The sequence below is a fragment of the Nyctereutes procyonoides genome, unplaced genomic scaffold (genome assembly GCF_905146905.1).
Source record: "Nyctereutes procyonoides isolate TBG_1078 unplaced genomic scaffold, NYPRO_anot_genome, whole genome shotgun sequence".
NCBI lineage: Eukaryota > Metazoa > Chordata > Mammalia > Carnivora > Canidae > Nyctereutes > Nyctereutes procyonoides.
In genome coordinates, this window is record NW_026575159.1 from 32146508 (window position 1) to 32162517 (window position 16010).

A 16010-nucleotide genomic window follows, 5' to 3' on the forward strand; every position below is an offset into this window, starting at 1 on the left:
CCCCCCCCCAGGAGGCGGCAGGCGGAAGCATGGAGCCCTACCCGTTGGGAGCTGGGCACCATCGTTGCCAGAAGAAAACACTTGCCAAACTGAAAATCAACCACAGCTCTAGGCCCCTCGGAGAACTGGGGTCACAGAACTGACAGCGCCCAATCCCGCGAGCGAGGTGCACCCCACGACGAGCCCCGAAAGCCCCTTACCTGCAGCAGAAGCTGCCGGAGCCTGAGGCCGGGAGCAGCGCTCACATGCAATTGTGCCCAAGCGCTGGAGGCGGGCTGTGAACGGCAGTGCCCGGGAGTCCCCCGCGCCCAGGAGCCCACGACCAGCCTCGGGCACTTGGCCACCAAGCCCTTTCTTCTTCTTTCGAAAGGACAGCAGCCGCGAGTGCCACAGAACACACCCTCCGTCCTGGGAGCGAGACCTGGGCAAGATGCGAGCCGAAACCGGACGCACAAACCAGCTCGCTCGGGGACGGGACACCTAAGGGCACTAGAGCTACAGCTGACATCCCACGGAGTCCCGGTCCCAGGGCCCGGCACGCGAAGCCTCACGCTCAGGGCCCGTCTCCCCCACGGCCTGTTAACGCCCACCGCCGGCCCGCCGGCAGCCGGAAGACCAGGCGAGCCCAGAGCCAGGGAAACAGCTTCCAGAGACCAAGGCAGCGGGAGGACAAGACCTCTGCAACAGAGACGTCCCCGTCACGGGACAAGGGACGGGAAGGGACCAAGATCGGGACCCGCAGGGCGCCAAGGAAAAGAAAGCAGACGACGCGGGAGAACCTATGTACCGTGGGTGTGCAGACGGAAGGTCTGCGAGTCACAGCGAGGTCTGGAGCTCACAACCACCGTGGCGGACACGGGCAACGCTGCCGACCGCGCCTCAGTGGACTCACAGCCACAGGGACCCGGGGAGCCTGAAGCCAAGTCACGAGCCATCTCCCCAGAGCGACGCCAAGACGGAAAATGAGAACGCAGATCACCCCTAGCGTGCGGGCCGTGCTCCTGAGCAACACACGGCGTTGCAAGGCCCGGGGAGGAGCAGAGAAGGGCTCAGAAGAACCCCCTGTAGTCGAGCGGCACCTTAACCGTCAAGGGCTTTGCAGCGCTCCTCCGTGACGACGGTGAAGCGGAGCCAACACGCCGGGTGCCACGGCCGAAACCGAGAGGCCCGCACACGCGCCCATCACCCACCCCGGCACGTGCACACGGCGGCAGTCGAGGTGCAACCTTGAAGGAACGCGGCGCACGGAGCCAGGCAGAGGGCGGCGAGGGCCCGGGAAGGGGAGCCGCGCTGCGCCTCCCGACAGGAGCCCGCAAGCCCCGGGCGTGGTGACCCGCGGCGAGGCTCGGAAGCCAAGGCCTGCGCACCTGGAACCTGCACCTGCAGGAACCGTCCCTCCCCGCGCAGCACGACGGGGTCTGGCAGCGCCGTCACAGCGCTTGTCCGCCGCGGCCCCGGGAACCTGCACCCACGCACCCGCGCACGACCCCACGGCGTCTCGCGGTCCAGCGGGGACGGGAGATGCGCGGTAAGAAGCAGCGCACGGGGCTGCCTCGAGGCCCTCGCCCTGCCTCCCGCTCCCCCACGGCCTCGGGGCCCCGGCCCCGGCCCCGGCCCCGGCGCGACAGCCCCGCTGCGAGCCCCGCGCGGAGAGGCCCGCGGTGGTGCGTGTCCCCCGCCGGGCCGGACGGCGGCCCCGCCTTCCTAGCAGACCCGACGGAGGGGAGGCGGCGCAGGGCGGCCCCGGGAGCGGGCGCGCAGCACGGCCCGGAGCGCGAGCGCCAAGGCCCAGAGCACGACGCGCGGAAGCAGGCCAGGGCCGGGGGGCCGGGGGGCCGCGGGGCCGGGGGCCGGGGGGCTGGGGGGGGCCGGGGCCGGGGGGGCGGGGGGGGGCCGGGGGGGCCGAGAGGGGCCGGGGGGGCCGGGGGCCGGGTGCACGCCCCGCCGCGGAGCCCCGCCCACGCCAGAACCTTCTGGAACCCGCTGACCGCGACCGCACGCACCGCACCTGCTGTAGGGACGACGCGCTGCCAGCCCGGGGGGCTCCGCCCAGAACCTCCGGGAACCTTCTGGAACGGCCGGAACCCGCCGGGCTGCGAGGGCGGGGCGTCCTGCCCGCCGACCCTTCTAGAAGGCCTCGGGCCAGGGCGCGTGCGCAGCGGCGCAGGGCCTGGCGGGACTCGTGCGCGGCCGGAGACCCCGTGGGGACGCGCCGCGGGGGGAGCGCGAGCGTGGGCCTGAGCGTCGTCGCGCTCGCTGGTGGCGGCCGAGGCTCCGAAGGTTCTGGAAGGTCGCCTTGGGGCCGCGTGTGCGGGGGAGGGGCAGGAGCTGCGGGGGTGGGGGTGGGGCGGGACGGTCTTGAGGGACCGCGGAGCGCGCCAAACTGGCCTGACGCGCTCCCCCGACGGGCCCCACCCCCCGGGTCCCCTCCCCCGACGGGCCCCATCCCCGGGCACCCTCCCCCGACGGGCCCACCCCCAGGGTCCCCTCCCCCGACGGGCCCCACCCCCCGGGTTCCCTCCCCCAAGGCGCCGCACCCCCCGGGTCCCCTCCCCCGACGGGCCCCATCCCCGGGCACCCTCCCCCGACGGGCCCACCCCCAGGGTCCCCTCCCCCGACGGGCCCACCCCCAGGGTACCCTCCCCGGACGGGCCCCACCCCCCGGGTTCCCTCCCCCGACGGGCCCCACCCCCCGGGTCCCCTCCCCCGACGGGCCCCATCCCCGGGCACCCTCCCCCGACGGGCCCACCCCCAGGGTCCCCTCCCCCGACGGGCCCACCCCCAGGGTCCCCTCCCCCGACGGGCCCACCCCCAGGGTCCCCTCCCCCGACGGGCCCCACCCCCCGGGTTCCCTCCCCCAAGGCGCCGCACCTCCCGGTCCCCTCCCCTGAAGGGCGGGTCTGCAGGGAGGCAGGTGCAGGTGGCTGGTGCTGCTGCTGGCTGCTGACCCTCCCGGGAGCCCTGCACCCTGCACACACACACCCCGGGAGGTGCTCTCCGCCCCCGGGGAGCTGCCCACACGCACACTGTCTCCTCTCCGTAGGTTCCAGTCCCTGCAGGAAATGATGCTCCTCTGGGCCTTGCTCCTCGCCCTCGGGTTGCCCTTGGTCAGCAATCAAAACGTATCCGTGTCCAGTTGTGAGTATCAGAGCCTCCGGCGGTGTTGGAGGCGACGAGAATTTACTGTCCTCCAGAGTCAGGGAAAGGGTTCGAGAGGACCTTGTCACCTTAGCCAGCAGGGAGGTCCTTCGTCATGTCCTCGGTGGCACGGGGTGGACTGAGTGCCCCTGAGCTCCAGAGGGCAGGGGGGCGATTCTAGCCCGAGCAGGGGGAGGTGGCTGAGTCCAGGCACATGGGGGCCTGGGGGCGCACGGCCTCTTGTGACTGTCAGGCCTCCTGGGACAGACGAAGCCTGTGAGCAGAGCACAGACTTCCATATCCCGGCCTCTGAGGACAGGAACACCGCCTGGCCCCTGCTGGAAGCTAATCCCTGCCAGAGCAGACGTCCTCTCAGGCAGGGGGTAGGGGTCCAGGGTCCGGGGCCCAGGGTTGGGGTCGGGGGAAGTTGCATGTGGAGCCTGAGCCTGATGCTGCTGAGTCTCTTCCAGGGACCTATAGTTTGAAATGCCACGATTGCTGGGATATCAACAATTTCAACTGTCCTCAAATTAGGACGTGTCCCTATCACATCCGGCGCTGTTTGACCATCTCTATCCGTAAGTACTGCTTTCTCACGCCTTCTGATTTTGTCAGTTTGAGCCCCGGGACCCAATCGGTTCTGTCTCTGCACCGGGCCTAGAGGCCTAGTCTGCGGCTCTGCTCAGGGCGTGTCCCCAGGCCCTGTGCCCCCCAGCGTCTCTCCACATCATCCCCTGCCCTTCTGTGTCCCGAGCCTTCTGCAGAACAGTCCTCTCGCTGCTCTCTCAGGGTTGTGCCAACTGCCGTACCTCGCGGGCATCTGCCCACTGGGGACTCAGGTAGGAGCTCCAATCCGGCCTCTGTCCCTGCACCGGGCACCTGTCCTGTGCGGGTCTCGGCCTGTGAATGGGTGGTGACGTGGCCGGAACGGCCCCATGGTTCTTAACGGGATTGCAGGGCGCCCTCAGCGGGGGCCATCGGGAAACCTCGGGATGCTAGGGCCCGGCACTTACAAGTCCTGGAGCTGGCAGGGCAGCCTGGAGGCGCACGTCCAAGTCCTGGGGAGCAGAGGGACCGCACGGGCTTGGGGTTCTGCTTTTCTTGGGGTTGAGGTGGGGGACCTAGGGATTCTCGGGCACATCATTCACCGGCGCAGCTAAACCAGAAGGAGAGGAGTTGAGAGCACGGGACAGGAAAACCAGGAGACCCGAGTGGTCACCTCCGGAAACCAACCAAGATCTTGAAAGCAGAGGAGCCTCGGGTGGCGTGGGTGTGTCTGTGCTGGCTCTTCACCTGGTCAGCGCCTGGGGGTTGGTTTACTCCGGGCAGCTGGCTTTGCAGCAGGGGGCTTGGCACCCACGGCTTGTCAGGCCCTTGCATCACAGAAGGAGAAGGACCACCACCAGGGCCGCGCTACAGCGGCCCGTCCGGGAGACCCGGTGAGTCGTGCGTGGCCGAGGTGGGATGACTGCTCCCGGGGGCTGGGGACTCTCTTTCCCCACACCTCACCCTCTATGGCTCTGGGGTATACTTGGCCCAGAGAGAGCTCGCCTGAGGCCGGCAGGGCTCAGGGAAGAGAGGCCGATGCTCTGGAAGCTCGTTGTGGTCTCACGCAGTGGTGGACGCCAGGGGACTCCAGCCTTCCTCGCTTCGTGCTGCTCCGTTTCCAGCCCCCGTCCCCATTGCTGGGCCTCTAGACCAGGAGCGGTTCCTAAGAGCGCGGTAGTTGCTCGGCTGCTGGCCTGCATAGGCGACAGGTGTGTGGACGAGCACTTCAGAGAGTCTCCAGAAGGGTTCCTCTGGGTGGGCCGGAACGGGAGGGCAGAGAAGCGTGGCGTCCGTGTTTTCCTGCCACGTGGGCTCTTTCCCTCGCCCCCCAGCCTGAGCTTCGGGTAGACCTGGTTCTGGACTGGCCTTCTGATCACCAGCCTGCCGTTGAGACTCGTCGTCTCTCAGCTCCTCCCGCACTCATGGAAGCTAAAACACCTGCGTTTAATAAAAACTCATCCCCGAGGGCTTCGGGGCTCGCTCGTCCTACGTGACCCTGGTGGACGCCAACGCAGAGAATTTACGAGAGCCTTCAGAGGGCTGCAACGCTCGGATATTTTCTCCTTCATGTGAGTTTCTGACTTCGGGGTTGTGTAAGTAAACCAAAGACCTCTACAGAACACTTCCGAACCTCAGACACTGAGCTTTGCCCCACAGACTCATCGGTGTATCCGTGGCTGGACTGACCAGTCTACAGGACCCAACCGAGAGACCCCAGAACGAGTTCCACACAGATTTACCCACGTGATATCCCGCAACGACGCAGACACGGATGCTGGGGAAATAGAGCCTTTCAGCTCGATCTGGCAAAAGTGAACCTTGCCCTAAATCTCAAATCATATCAACAAATACCTCAAAGGGCTGCATGAGCTAAATGTAAAATGCAAAAATCTAAAACCACAAGAAAAAGAGAGCGCATAGGAGAGAATCTTTGGCCTCTCTGGCTACTCAAAGCGTGCGTAGCCTTGATATAAAGGATGACCTACAAACAGGGACCTGGGGACGTGAGATGTCACCAACTGTAGATACTTCTGTGTGGAAGGAGGTCCTGTTCAGAGGAGGGAAAGGCAAAGCTACGGACCGGGAGGGAAAGTATGCAAACCACGTACCTGACGAAACACAGGTCTTGGGTGTATACAGAAGTCTCACAACTCAACAGCAGAAATGCAGACAGCCTCCCGAGAGCAAGGGCAAGGAGATGAAGAGACGTTTCACCGACGTGGGTTCACACGTCGCAGATGAACCCACGAGCAGGATTTCAACATCCTCGGCCGGTAGGGAAATGACCATTGAAAACCACAATTCGAGGTTGGGCATCAGAGTGGCCAAAGTGAAAAATAGTGACCACAGCAAATGCTGGCCAGCGTGGTAAAGAAACGAGGTTTTCATACATTGCCAGTGGCAGTGAAAAATGGGGCAGCCGAGGTGGGGAGCGCAGTCTTGTTTCTTAAAATCTAAATCTGCAGCTCCCATACATTCTCCCAGGTTGCACTTCCGAGTATTTTCCCCGGAGTAATTAAATAAAACAACACGTGGTTTTTCGCAACTACTTTATCGGTAACATGTCACCCCTGGAAACATCCTGGCTGCTCTTCAGTGCCTAAAGGGTAAAGAAACCATGGTACAGCCACCCCGAGGGTGTTCCTCGGCAGTAAAAAGCGGGTATTGATCCATCAACCTGAATGCATGTCTGGAGGATGACACTGAAGGAGAAGCAGCCACCTACAGAGGTGACAATCCATGTTCCCTGTTAGAGACCATTCTAGAAATGACCAACTGAGACAAGCGTCTTGTGCACGTGGGTAGGGGAGTCCCTAGCGGGGCATCTTGCTGGGAAAGACGTCAGTGCGTTCATATGAGGGCGAGTGTGGTGATAAAACTGTCTTTTTTCTTTACTATTTTGGAAGCCAGTGTCCTGGTTGGGATACTGCACTATGGTCTTGCAAGATGTTACCATGGAAGTGACTGAGTAAAGCTACACGGGATCTTTAGGTATTTCCTGCAAGTGCTAGGATTTTACATTATCAAAAGTAAAATGTTGAATGGAAAAGCAATTTAGAATCTAACCTATTATTTATGTTAATAATAAAATAGATATAATTAAAAACCCAAGAGTTTCAGAATTAGCAAAATATATTCTGCTTTGTACAGATGTGCTTTTTAAAAAATATTTTACTTATTTATTCATGACAGAGAGAGAGAGGAGGAGACACAGGCAGAGGGAAAAGCAGGCTCCATGCAGGGAGCCCAACGTGGGACTCGATCCCGGGTCTCCAGGATCACGCCCTGGGCCGAAGGCGGCGCCAAACCACTGAGCCACCCGGGCTGCCCCTAGAGATGTGTTTTAAAATGAGAATGTAAAAAAGTTTGCAAAACATATATAAACACAGGGTACAACTTAAATATTGTCAGGGGAAAGCTCTTAAGCACACACAGAAGCAAGGCGAACATTAATACGAGAGCGTTACTGGTGTGATGGGCAGCACTGTACAGAGAGGAAGGGGTAAGAAAACCTGGATAAAACCTCTGTGTAGATGCACACGTGCCCCGTAACAGGATGAAGTAACAGAAAATCCTCCATAGCATTTGGGAACTGTAAGTAGATCCACAGTCACAGTGTGATTGCCCTTAACACATCTCTCGCCATAGAGTCTAGGTGCTGCAGCAAAGTGACAAAGCTTGCTACAGCTCTACACCCGAGCTGGACAAAGTCTCTGTAAAGGATCAGAGAGCAAACGTGTCAGCTTGGAAAGCCACCTGGTCCTCGTTGCAAGTACCCAGCACTGCCTCTGAGGCGATGGAAACAGCCAGAGAGGACGAGTAAACATACCCATGGCTCCTATGTTCCAACAAATCTTTACTGATAGATACAGCTGGTGGACTGGGTTGTCCTGCGGGCTCTTGTTTGTGAACTCTGCTACAGAAGGTGTGCATAAAGCCGTTCACAAACGAGGAATGGGAGGCCCCTGGGTGGCTCAGCAGTTTGGCGTGTGCCAGGATCGAGTCCCAGGTCAGGCTCCCTGCATGGAGCCTCCTTCTCCCTCTGCCTGTCTCTCTCTCTCTCTCTCTCTCTCTCTCTCTCTGTGCCTCTCATGAATAACTAAATAAAATCTTAAAAAAAAATTTTCCACATCGAAAGAGCAAAAACAGGATTGAAATGGAAGACTTAAAGGGATACACCAAGCTTACAGAGTGTGAGACCCAGTAGGGGTAAGATGGCTCTTGTCCCCAAATTAACCTACAAATTCCATGAAATTCCAGTCAGAGTCCAGCAGGTCAGTGTGAGTGTGTGCGTGGGCAAGAGTGTGTGTGTGCAAGCTGATTCCAAGTATTCAAACGTTTATGCAAAATTGAAGAGACAGGAATGTCCAAGGCAATCGTGTGGAAGAAGGGAGAAGGTGGAGGACTTGCATGCTCAACTCTCAAGGTTACTTCCATCATTTTGTCAATTCAGACAGTCTGATGCTGGTGTCAAGATTGAAAAAACAGACCTATATAAAGGAGAAAAGAGATCTCACATGCATCTATTTACGGACTTTCTGACAACGTTGGCCCTGCAGGTATCGGGGAAGGATGCTGGTCTGCACTCACCAGGGGTGGGGAGATGAGATCCTATTCCCTAGGTGGGCTTTGCACAACGGAAGCAGCCTCAGGCGCTTTGTAGATCTCCACGTAAAACTCAAAAGAACAAGGGGCTACTAGGTACCTACTTGTGCAAAGAATACGAACAGTGAGTTGAAGGGGCACGTGCACCCCAGTGTTTAGAGCAGCAGCGTCCACAAGACCCGAACTATGGAAAGAGTCCAGATGGACGGATAAAGAGGATGTGGTCGCTACACAGAGTGGAGTGTTACTCAGCCATCAGAAAGAATGAACTCTCGCCATTGGCCAGGGCGCGGATGCAACCAGAGGGTATCATGCTGAGCGAAATAAGTCCGAGAAAGACAAATGCCATAGGATCTCCTGCATTTGTGGAATTTAAGAAACAAAACACATGAACATAGGGAAAGGGAAGGAAGAACACAATAAGATGAAAACAAAACCATAAGGGACTTTAAATGAAGGAAACAGACCGAGGGTTTTTGCAGGGGAGGAGGGTGGAGACGTGCGCTTACTGGGTCATGGGCGTTGAGGAGCACGCTTGCTGTAATGAGCACCGGTTGTCACATGCATCTGACGAATCATTGCATTCTGTCTCTGAAACCAATCACACGGTATATGTTACCTAAATTGAATTTAAACACCTTTTAAAGATGATAGTTGAGAACACTTTCCAAGGGATCCCTGGGTGGCTCAAAGGTTTCACGCCTGCCATCGTCCAGGGCAAGATCCTGGAGACGCGGATCGAGTCCCACGTCGGGTTCCCCACATGGGGCCTGCTTCTCCCTCTGCCTGGATCTCTGCCTCTCGCTCTCTCTGTGTGTCTCTCATGAATAATTAAAATCTTTAAAAAATAATAATAATAAAATAAATATGTAAATAACAGAAGAGAGGATTTTTTTTATTCTTTTCAAAGGGAAATGTAGAATATCTTTGTATCCGTGGGTAATGACAAATTTAAGAAAACTGAACAATTCAGTGGTCGTCACATGTGGGAAGACTTGTGAATGGGATTCCTTAGAAATTCACAACCTCTGCCCCAGAGACGATACCGATACGACGGTGAAACTGGAAACGGCAGATGAAGACCAACCACTTCCCACACTGTGTGCCCAGGGCCTTGTGTTCACTTTATAGAGTGAACTTCGTCCTACAAATCAGTAACTGAACTAGCAGATCATTGGGTGGAAATATGAGCAAAACACTTGAAGGCTGTTTACCAGAAAACGATATCCCAGTGTCTAATAAATATGTGGAAAGATGCCCAACATCGTATCGGTGGAAATGCAACATGAAACCACGATGCAGTAACCCCAAAAGGCACCACTGAACATTCACAGGTGACCACTCATGTGGTGGCGAAGGTTTTGAAGTGCATGCGCTCCTTCGGAGGATAAACAGGTACTAGAGGCCTGGAAGAGTCTTCAACATCTGTGAAAGCCAAACATCTGCATCGTAGGACTCCGCGTTACCACCTAGAAGAACTGACGCACTCTCACCTCAAGAGGACAGACTCTCCCCCCCGCAGTGCTCTCCGGGGGGTAGACAACCGCCAGAAAGAGCCCTGATGTCCATCAAGCGTCAAGTGCAGACTGTTCGTCAGTAGACAAGTATAGGACTATGAGAGCGAAGCACGCACGACAGTGGGCCACAGCAGGGGGGGATCTGCCAAGCACAGAGTAGAGACAAGAAGCCAGACGCCAAAGCAGGCATGCAGGATTTCATATTCACAAAGTTCCAAAGCAGGTAAAACTAACACGGGTGCTTACAAACCCGGACACCACTTCTCTTTGGCCTTGGCTCCTTATGGTGCCTGATGGAGGGACAGAGGCAGGAAACGAGGGTTTTCATCCAGTTCTGTTTCTGGAACTCGATGCTGGGTATACGGTCACAGGCACTTCATGAAAACGCATCCAGCAGTCGCCCTGTGATCATGCGCTCTTCTGTAGAGCGTTGGCCTCTCTAAAGCCTTTGCGTGGCACATAAAGCAAAGCAAGTGCCTGGAGCCACATGTTGGTTCCTCCTCTTTAACTCCAGAGCCGTGAACGGATACGTCAACTGTGGCAAGTTCCAGGGAGAAAGAATCGAGTCAACACTGGGGTCACCGGGGGAGCAGGACTCGTGAATGAGGGCGGAGGAATTTCAACTCCAGGCCTCTCAAAGAGGCCTCACGTGGATCCTCACTCAGGTGGCCTTGGTTGGCCGGGGCTGTTGGGTGTGCCCACCAGTGAAGGCGGTCACAGATGGCTGTGCCATCCTGCTTGTGACAGGGCGTCCCGCCTGCGCTGGGGAGCAGGTTGGCATTAAGGGTGCATCCACACGTATGTTGTGCCAGGAGCCGGGAACACCTGGCTGAGGGGCCCAGGCAGGAGCTCGTCCTACAGGGGCCGCTGCACATGCAGAAAATCAGGTGAGGGCCACACTTACGGGGCCACTCCACTTCAGGGACTGCGTGATCCCGTGGGTCATAAGCAATTCTATTTCTAGAGCCCTGGAATTCTTAGGACAGATAACGAATGGGGAATTCCTGTGTACAGCATGCGCCAAGGTGCCGTCACACTACGTAGGCAGCGCCGGGGGCAGCGATGAGGTGGCGGTGTAGACAGAAAAACACCTCCAGGACAAGTTGTTCACGGAGTGACCCTGGAGTGGACGTACTCGGGTGTTATCAGTGAGGAGTCCTAGGCAACGTAGAAGCGTTTGCAGATGTAGACGGTGGGCAGGGAGGTGGTACTGGGTGGAGGGTGCTTGAATGTTTGCAAGCAGAAACCCTGAAATCAGTGGTTTTCATCTCTACTTTTGTAGGTTTGAATGTTCGGGAACTCTTCGTTTACAAGAACTGTACATACAACTGCACGTTTTTATACCGATCTGAAGAACCTCCTGAAGCCAGTAGAATTATGAAAACTAATAGTTTCTATTTTGTTCGTTGTTGTAGTGCTATGACTTGCAATGAGGGGGGACCTACGAATTTGGAGAGGGATATCATCCCGGATTACCCAATTGAGGAAGAGTTAGAAGGAGCCGTGCGCTTGGGGGAGTCCACATTTTTCCTGAGCGTTGCTTCCATCCTAGTCAGCAACACACTGACATGAGAGGCCCTCTTGGGGGGGGGGGTGTCTGGTCTGTCCCCCATTCCTCAGAGCAAGTTCACTCCTCTTCCTCCCTGTGAGCCAGGGACACTGACCCACTGGGCTCCCTGTTGGTGGCCTACCCCTTTCCAGCTTATTTCAAGAAAGGAATAAAGAACATTATTGTTGGGTGTTGGGTACTGCTCACTGGGAGATTGGGAGATTTCTTGGTGGTTTTAGTATTGGAACAGTTCCTCTATAGACGTCGTCTCACAAGTAGACCAAAGCATCCTGTCACTTTAGCAGACAGACATGCAGTCTCCTAATGAACAGCGCGAGAGTGACAGGACAGTGTGCATGTCAGCTGAAAGTGCAGTCCCAGCTGCGCTCAGGCCCCCGGCACCTGAGCCACCCGGACTCCACGCTTCCCGGCTCAGGTCGGGACGATGACCGCAGGAGAGTGAATTGGCAATAAAGTGGCACATGGACCAGCAGCGCCTGACGTTAGGGACTGTGCCCAGTGCCTTTGCGTGGGGCAGCCGGACAAGTCCCGTATGAATCGGAATCCTCCCTCAAAGCGGCAACTTCTTCACACCCGTGTGAGAAGGACTCCCTGACGCTGACCTCTGAGGAGGGTAAGGAGCTCAGGGCCACTGCCGAGCACCTTGACGTGACGGAGACTTCTGGGCTGCTGTCACTAAAGAGATGTGAAGGGAACAAAACGTTCTCCTCCTTTTGCCCTCGTCTCTCCTCCATTTTTATACCTGATTTTCACTTACAGAGAATTAACATAACCTAAGATTGAGCATTTGAAAGGCTGAAATTCAGTGTTGGCGAGTATATTCACAATGCTGTGCAGTCATCCCACCGTCGAATTCCAGAATATTTTGCAGCCCAAAGGGTACGCTACACGAGGAAAGAGCCACTCTGGACCTCTCTTACTAGTAGGCGGGCAAATATTTCTGCAAGAAAGTGAAAAAACATCTACACACAGAGCGTGATGGCACAATGCAGGCGGGAGGCTGCGGCGCATGCCGTGTGCCCCTTGCTCCCCCAGGGCACCAGGACGGCGTGTGACACGGGTCCTCCACCCCCCAGTCCCGCCTCCAGCCCGGGTATTCAGGTTCTGGCCACCTCATGAGGCCGATGAGTCTGTTTCAGTCCTTCCCCTCCTAGAAACTATAAATCCACACAAACATGTAGAAAAGAATTGCCCGGCGTGGCTGGCACAAAGGGCAGGACATCTTCAACGTGGAAAACGGGTAGAATGATGGGCAAGGGCACAGCGGGCACAGCAGCCCCCAGGGGTCGGGAGGGTGGGTCCCCATACCTGGGGGAGAGGACGCGAGGTGTAGGACCCGACGGGGCAAGAGGTTGCGTTGGGACCCCACAGAACGGGGACTTTGGAAGGCCATGGCTGAGGTGAAGGTGGAACGACGCGTCCTGTGCAGCAGGAGCGGGAGAAGCCGAGGAAGCCGAGCCCCGCGAGGCTGGGGATTCCCGTCCCGGGCATCTTCCAGGGACCCCCAGGCCAGGCAGTGAACGCCGCACATGGCCCTGGGCACGGAGGGGGGCCGTGCGCGGGTAAGCGGAAGAAACCACAGAAGGGCAGGACCCTCGGAGGACGGTCCTACTTGGTGTCCATCCCCGGAACGGCTGGAACCAGGGGCGGCTCGGGCGGGGCCAAGACCCCCTTTAATGGCAGGGCGATTCCAAGCTGCGCAGGTCCCCCCACCCCAAGGTCCTTAGGCGGGGGTGGGGGTGGGCACGGGAGGCGGGGTGCCCACCCGATCGGGCGGCGCCTCTGCCCTGGACGGGCTGCGAGGCTGGGCCGAGCTCAGTGCTCCCTGCCAGGGCCGCTGGAAGAGGGGCAGAGCCGTGCGCCCCGCTGCACAGAGCGACACACGCATACTCCCTGCGGGGGAGCGGCCATCCCAGGCCTGCCGGCCACCGTGGGCCACCACGGAGTAGGGCCTCTGATAAAGCAGCGACTGTCAGGCGGCGGGAGAAGCCATCCCCGCCCAGTCAGTGCCCGCGCAGCCTGTGCCACCTTGCTGGGTCCTCCCCGGGGCCCGTGAGCTGGGCGTCCTCGCGCGGTGAGGGCGATGAAGGGCCGGGCGCCCGTGGGGTCGGGGAGTCCCGCTCGTCTCCGTGGCTCCCCGTCCCCCTCGCCCGGGCCTGCCCGGGGCCGGGGGAAGACCACCCCGCGGGCAGCAGTCCTCCTCCAGGGCGACGGCGTTCGAGGGCGCCAGGTCTCTTCCTCCTCCGGGGCCTCCGCGCGGGGACAGATGCCGCCGAGGGGCCCCTGGGCGCGGGCAGGGCTGGCGCAGCCTGGGGGCGCCCCTCCTCCCGCTGCCCGGCTGGGCGCCGAGTGCCGGCTCTCCCGGGGGCCGGGGACGGCGAGTGGAGCGGCCCCCGCCCGGCCTTGCCTTGGCCCCTTCCAGCCGGGGGTGTCCCTTGCACCGCGCCGCCTGGGACAGGCTGCTCGAGGCTGCCAGCTAAGAGACCCCAGCCGGCTCTCCGCCATTCAAAGCCCCTTCCTGCCACGGGGTCAGGCCCGAGGGGCCACTGTGACAGGGCGGGCGGCCACCGCACGCAGAGGCCCTCTCTCAAGCGAGCGTGTGGCTGTGCCTGGCTGAGGGTGCCCCAAGCCTGCTTCTAGAGGTTTCTCCGAGGTCACCCCACAGCCAGTCAGAGACTTCACCATCCTCCCTGCTTGGTGAGTCGTCTCCACGGCCCGTCAGCCCCGTGAGCTCCTGGGTGGCTGTTGTTCTAGTCAACGCGACCCTGACCCGCTCATGCAGGCCCTCGGCGGGGGCTTCCGCCATAAGCCCAGAGCCCCGCAGGGCCAGGAGGAGCCCAAGTGGACTGAGCACAACGGGTGGGGGTGGGGGTGGGGGTGGGGCTGGGGTGGGGCGACTACCGGCCCCACTTGCAGCTCTAGGCTGGGCGAGAGCACTGCAGGCACAGGGTATGGCCCTTGAAATGGCACCGAGCAGGACAGGGACCCGAGGTTGGCAGCTCCTCAGGGGCAGAGGACACAGGGGCTAAGAGATTGGACAGCGAGGCGAGGCGGGGGGTGGGGTGCACACATCCGAAGCCTCAGGGGCTAGTGTCGGGGCAACAGGGGCTCAAAAGCCCCCAGAGGGTGCTCGCTGCCGGGGAGGGAGAGGAGGAGATAAGAGGAAGCAAAGGAGGCAGAGGAGGAGGAGGAGGAGAGCGTTCTGGCCAAGTGGGTGCTGAGCAGTAATTAGAGCAGATGGTCTCCGGGGAAACCAGGGCCCCGAGCACGTCAGCACATCCGGCTCCAGGGCGCTGTACGTCAGTCAGTCCGTCCGTCTGTCCGGTGGATGGTGGAGGGAGCTGCCTTCTCAGGCACACGCGAGCACAAGCAGCGTTTCCACGGCTGGCTGCCTGCACATAGAGACAAGGATCGCGCGCGCTCACGGGCGCCCAGAGAGATGCACACGCCACACGGGCCCCGGGCAGACTCGCACGCTGACACAGACGACATGCGTGAGCACACCCACAATGCCCACCTGCACATGCCCACGACACACCTGGATGCTCAAAACTGGGCACACATGTGCAGATGACACACTCTTGGGCACGCAGGCCGGTACCAAAGCGCACACACACGTGTGCACACACAAAGAGCAGAAGCGCGCACACATGCCAACACGTGGAGACACCGCTCAAGCACGCACACCGCGGCATGAGCACAAGCCAAAGGCAGCCATCGTGGGCAAACACACACGCATTCACACGCCTAAAACAGCACCAACCAGTGAGCATACTTGTGGGCCCACTCACACACCAGGGCAGACACCCACCACACACACACGCACCCAAGGGTGCACACGCGGGCTCATAGCCTCCCAGGCCTCCCACCTAGAGTTTAGCTTCTGAACAAAGGCGCCTCCCTCTGCCGCCCGCCCTCCTCCCACCCCGGCCTCGCCCTCCTGAGCTCCCTGTGCTAACCCCAGGGCCCACGGGGCAGGGGCCAAGGGCTGCCGACCCAGGGGGCCCCAAGGCCCCAGAACACACTCCCAAGGGGACCTGGCCGTGACTCCACTCCCCCGGGCCTGGGCCTCCTGACCTGTAGGAAGGGAGAAGGCCACCCTGCCCGGGCGGGCCACCTACAGAGGCCTGGGTGGAGTGGGTGCTCCCTTGTGGAAGCGGCCATCCTGCTCTGCTGACCTGTGGCCCTGCTGCCCCTCTCCAGCCCCGGGACATGCGGGCCTCCCCACCCCTCACTGGCCTCGGGCCGGGTGCTCGCAGGCTGCCGGCTCCCTCCCACGCCGCCCCCCCACTCGCGCTCACAGCAGGAACACGCCGCATTTGTGCCCACGATGCTGTCGGTAGGCCAGCCAGGGGTCCAGGGGCGGCCGCCAGGGCTGAGGGCTCTCCACTCGCTGCAGCCTCTCCACGTCCTCGGGCAGCATCACGTGCACCATGTGTGTCCCTCCCACGTCATACCTGAGGGACAGAGCTCAGAGCCCTGCTGGGGGGCCGGGGCCTCCCTGGGGCTCCCCCTGCAGAGCCACCGGCCTGGCTCCCGTTGGCCTCTCCGTCCTCCTGGGCCGTGGACGGGGCTCGAGCTCGGGCTCCTATGCCGTCTAACCGGGGAAGCCTCTCTCGCTTGGCCGTCCG

At 60.0% G+C, this 16010-nt stretch overlaps 1 protein-coding gene across 1 annotated transcript; it reads left to right on the forward strand.

Moving 5' to 3' along the window:
* The first annotated feature begins 3065 nt into the window (after positions 1–3065).
* GML (glycosylphosphatidylinositol anchored molecule like) lies at positions 3066–11381 on the forward strand. Its single transcript, XM_055314046.1, has 3 exons — positions 3066–3138; positions 3609–3716; positions 11092–11381. Exons 1-3 carry the CDS (start codon positions 3066–3068, stop codon positions 11379–11381), a joined length of 471 nt encoding a protein of 156 aa, XP_055170021.1.
* The last annotated feature ends 4629 nt before the right edge of the window (positions 11382–16010 follow it).

Coding starts and splice junctions, on each gene's coding strand:
- GML (XM_055314046.1), top strand. CDS start 3,066: ATGCTCCTCTGGGCCTTGCTCCTCGCCCTCGGGTTGCCCTTGGTCAGC. Junction 3,139..3,608: donor AAACGTATCCGTGTCCAGTT/GTGAGTATCAGA, acceptor AGTCTCTTCCAG/GGACCTATAGTTTGAAATGC. Junction 3,717..11,091: donor CTGTTTGACCATCTCTATCC/GTAAGTACTGCT, acceptor CTACTTTTGTAG/GTTTGAATGTTCGGGAACTC.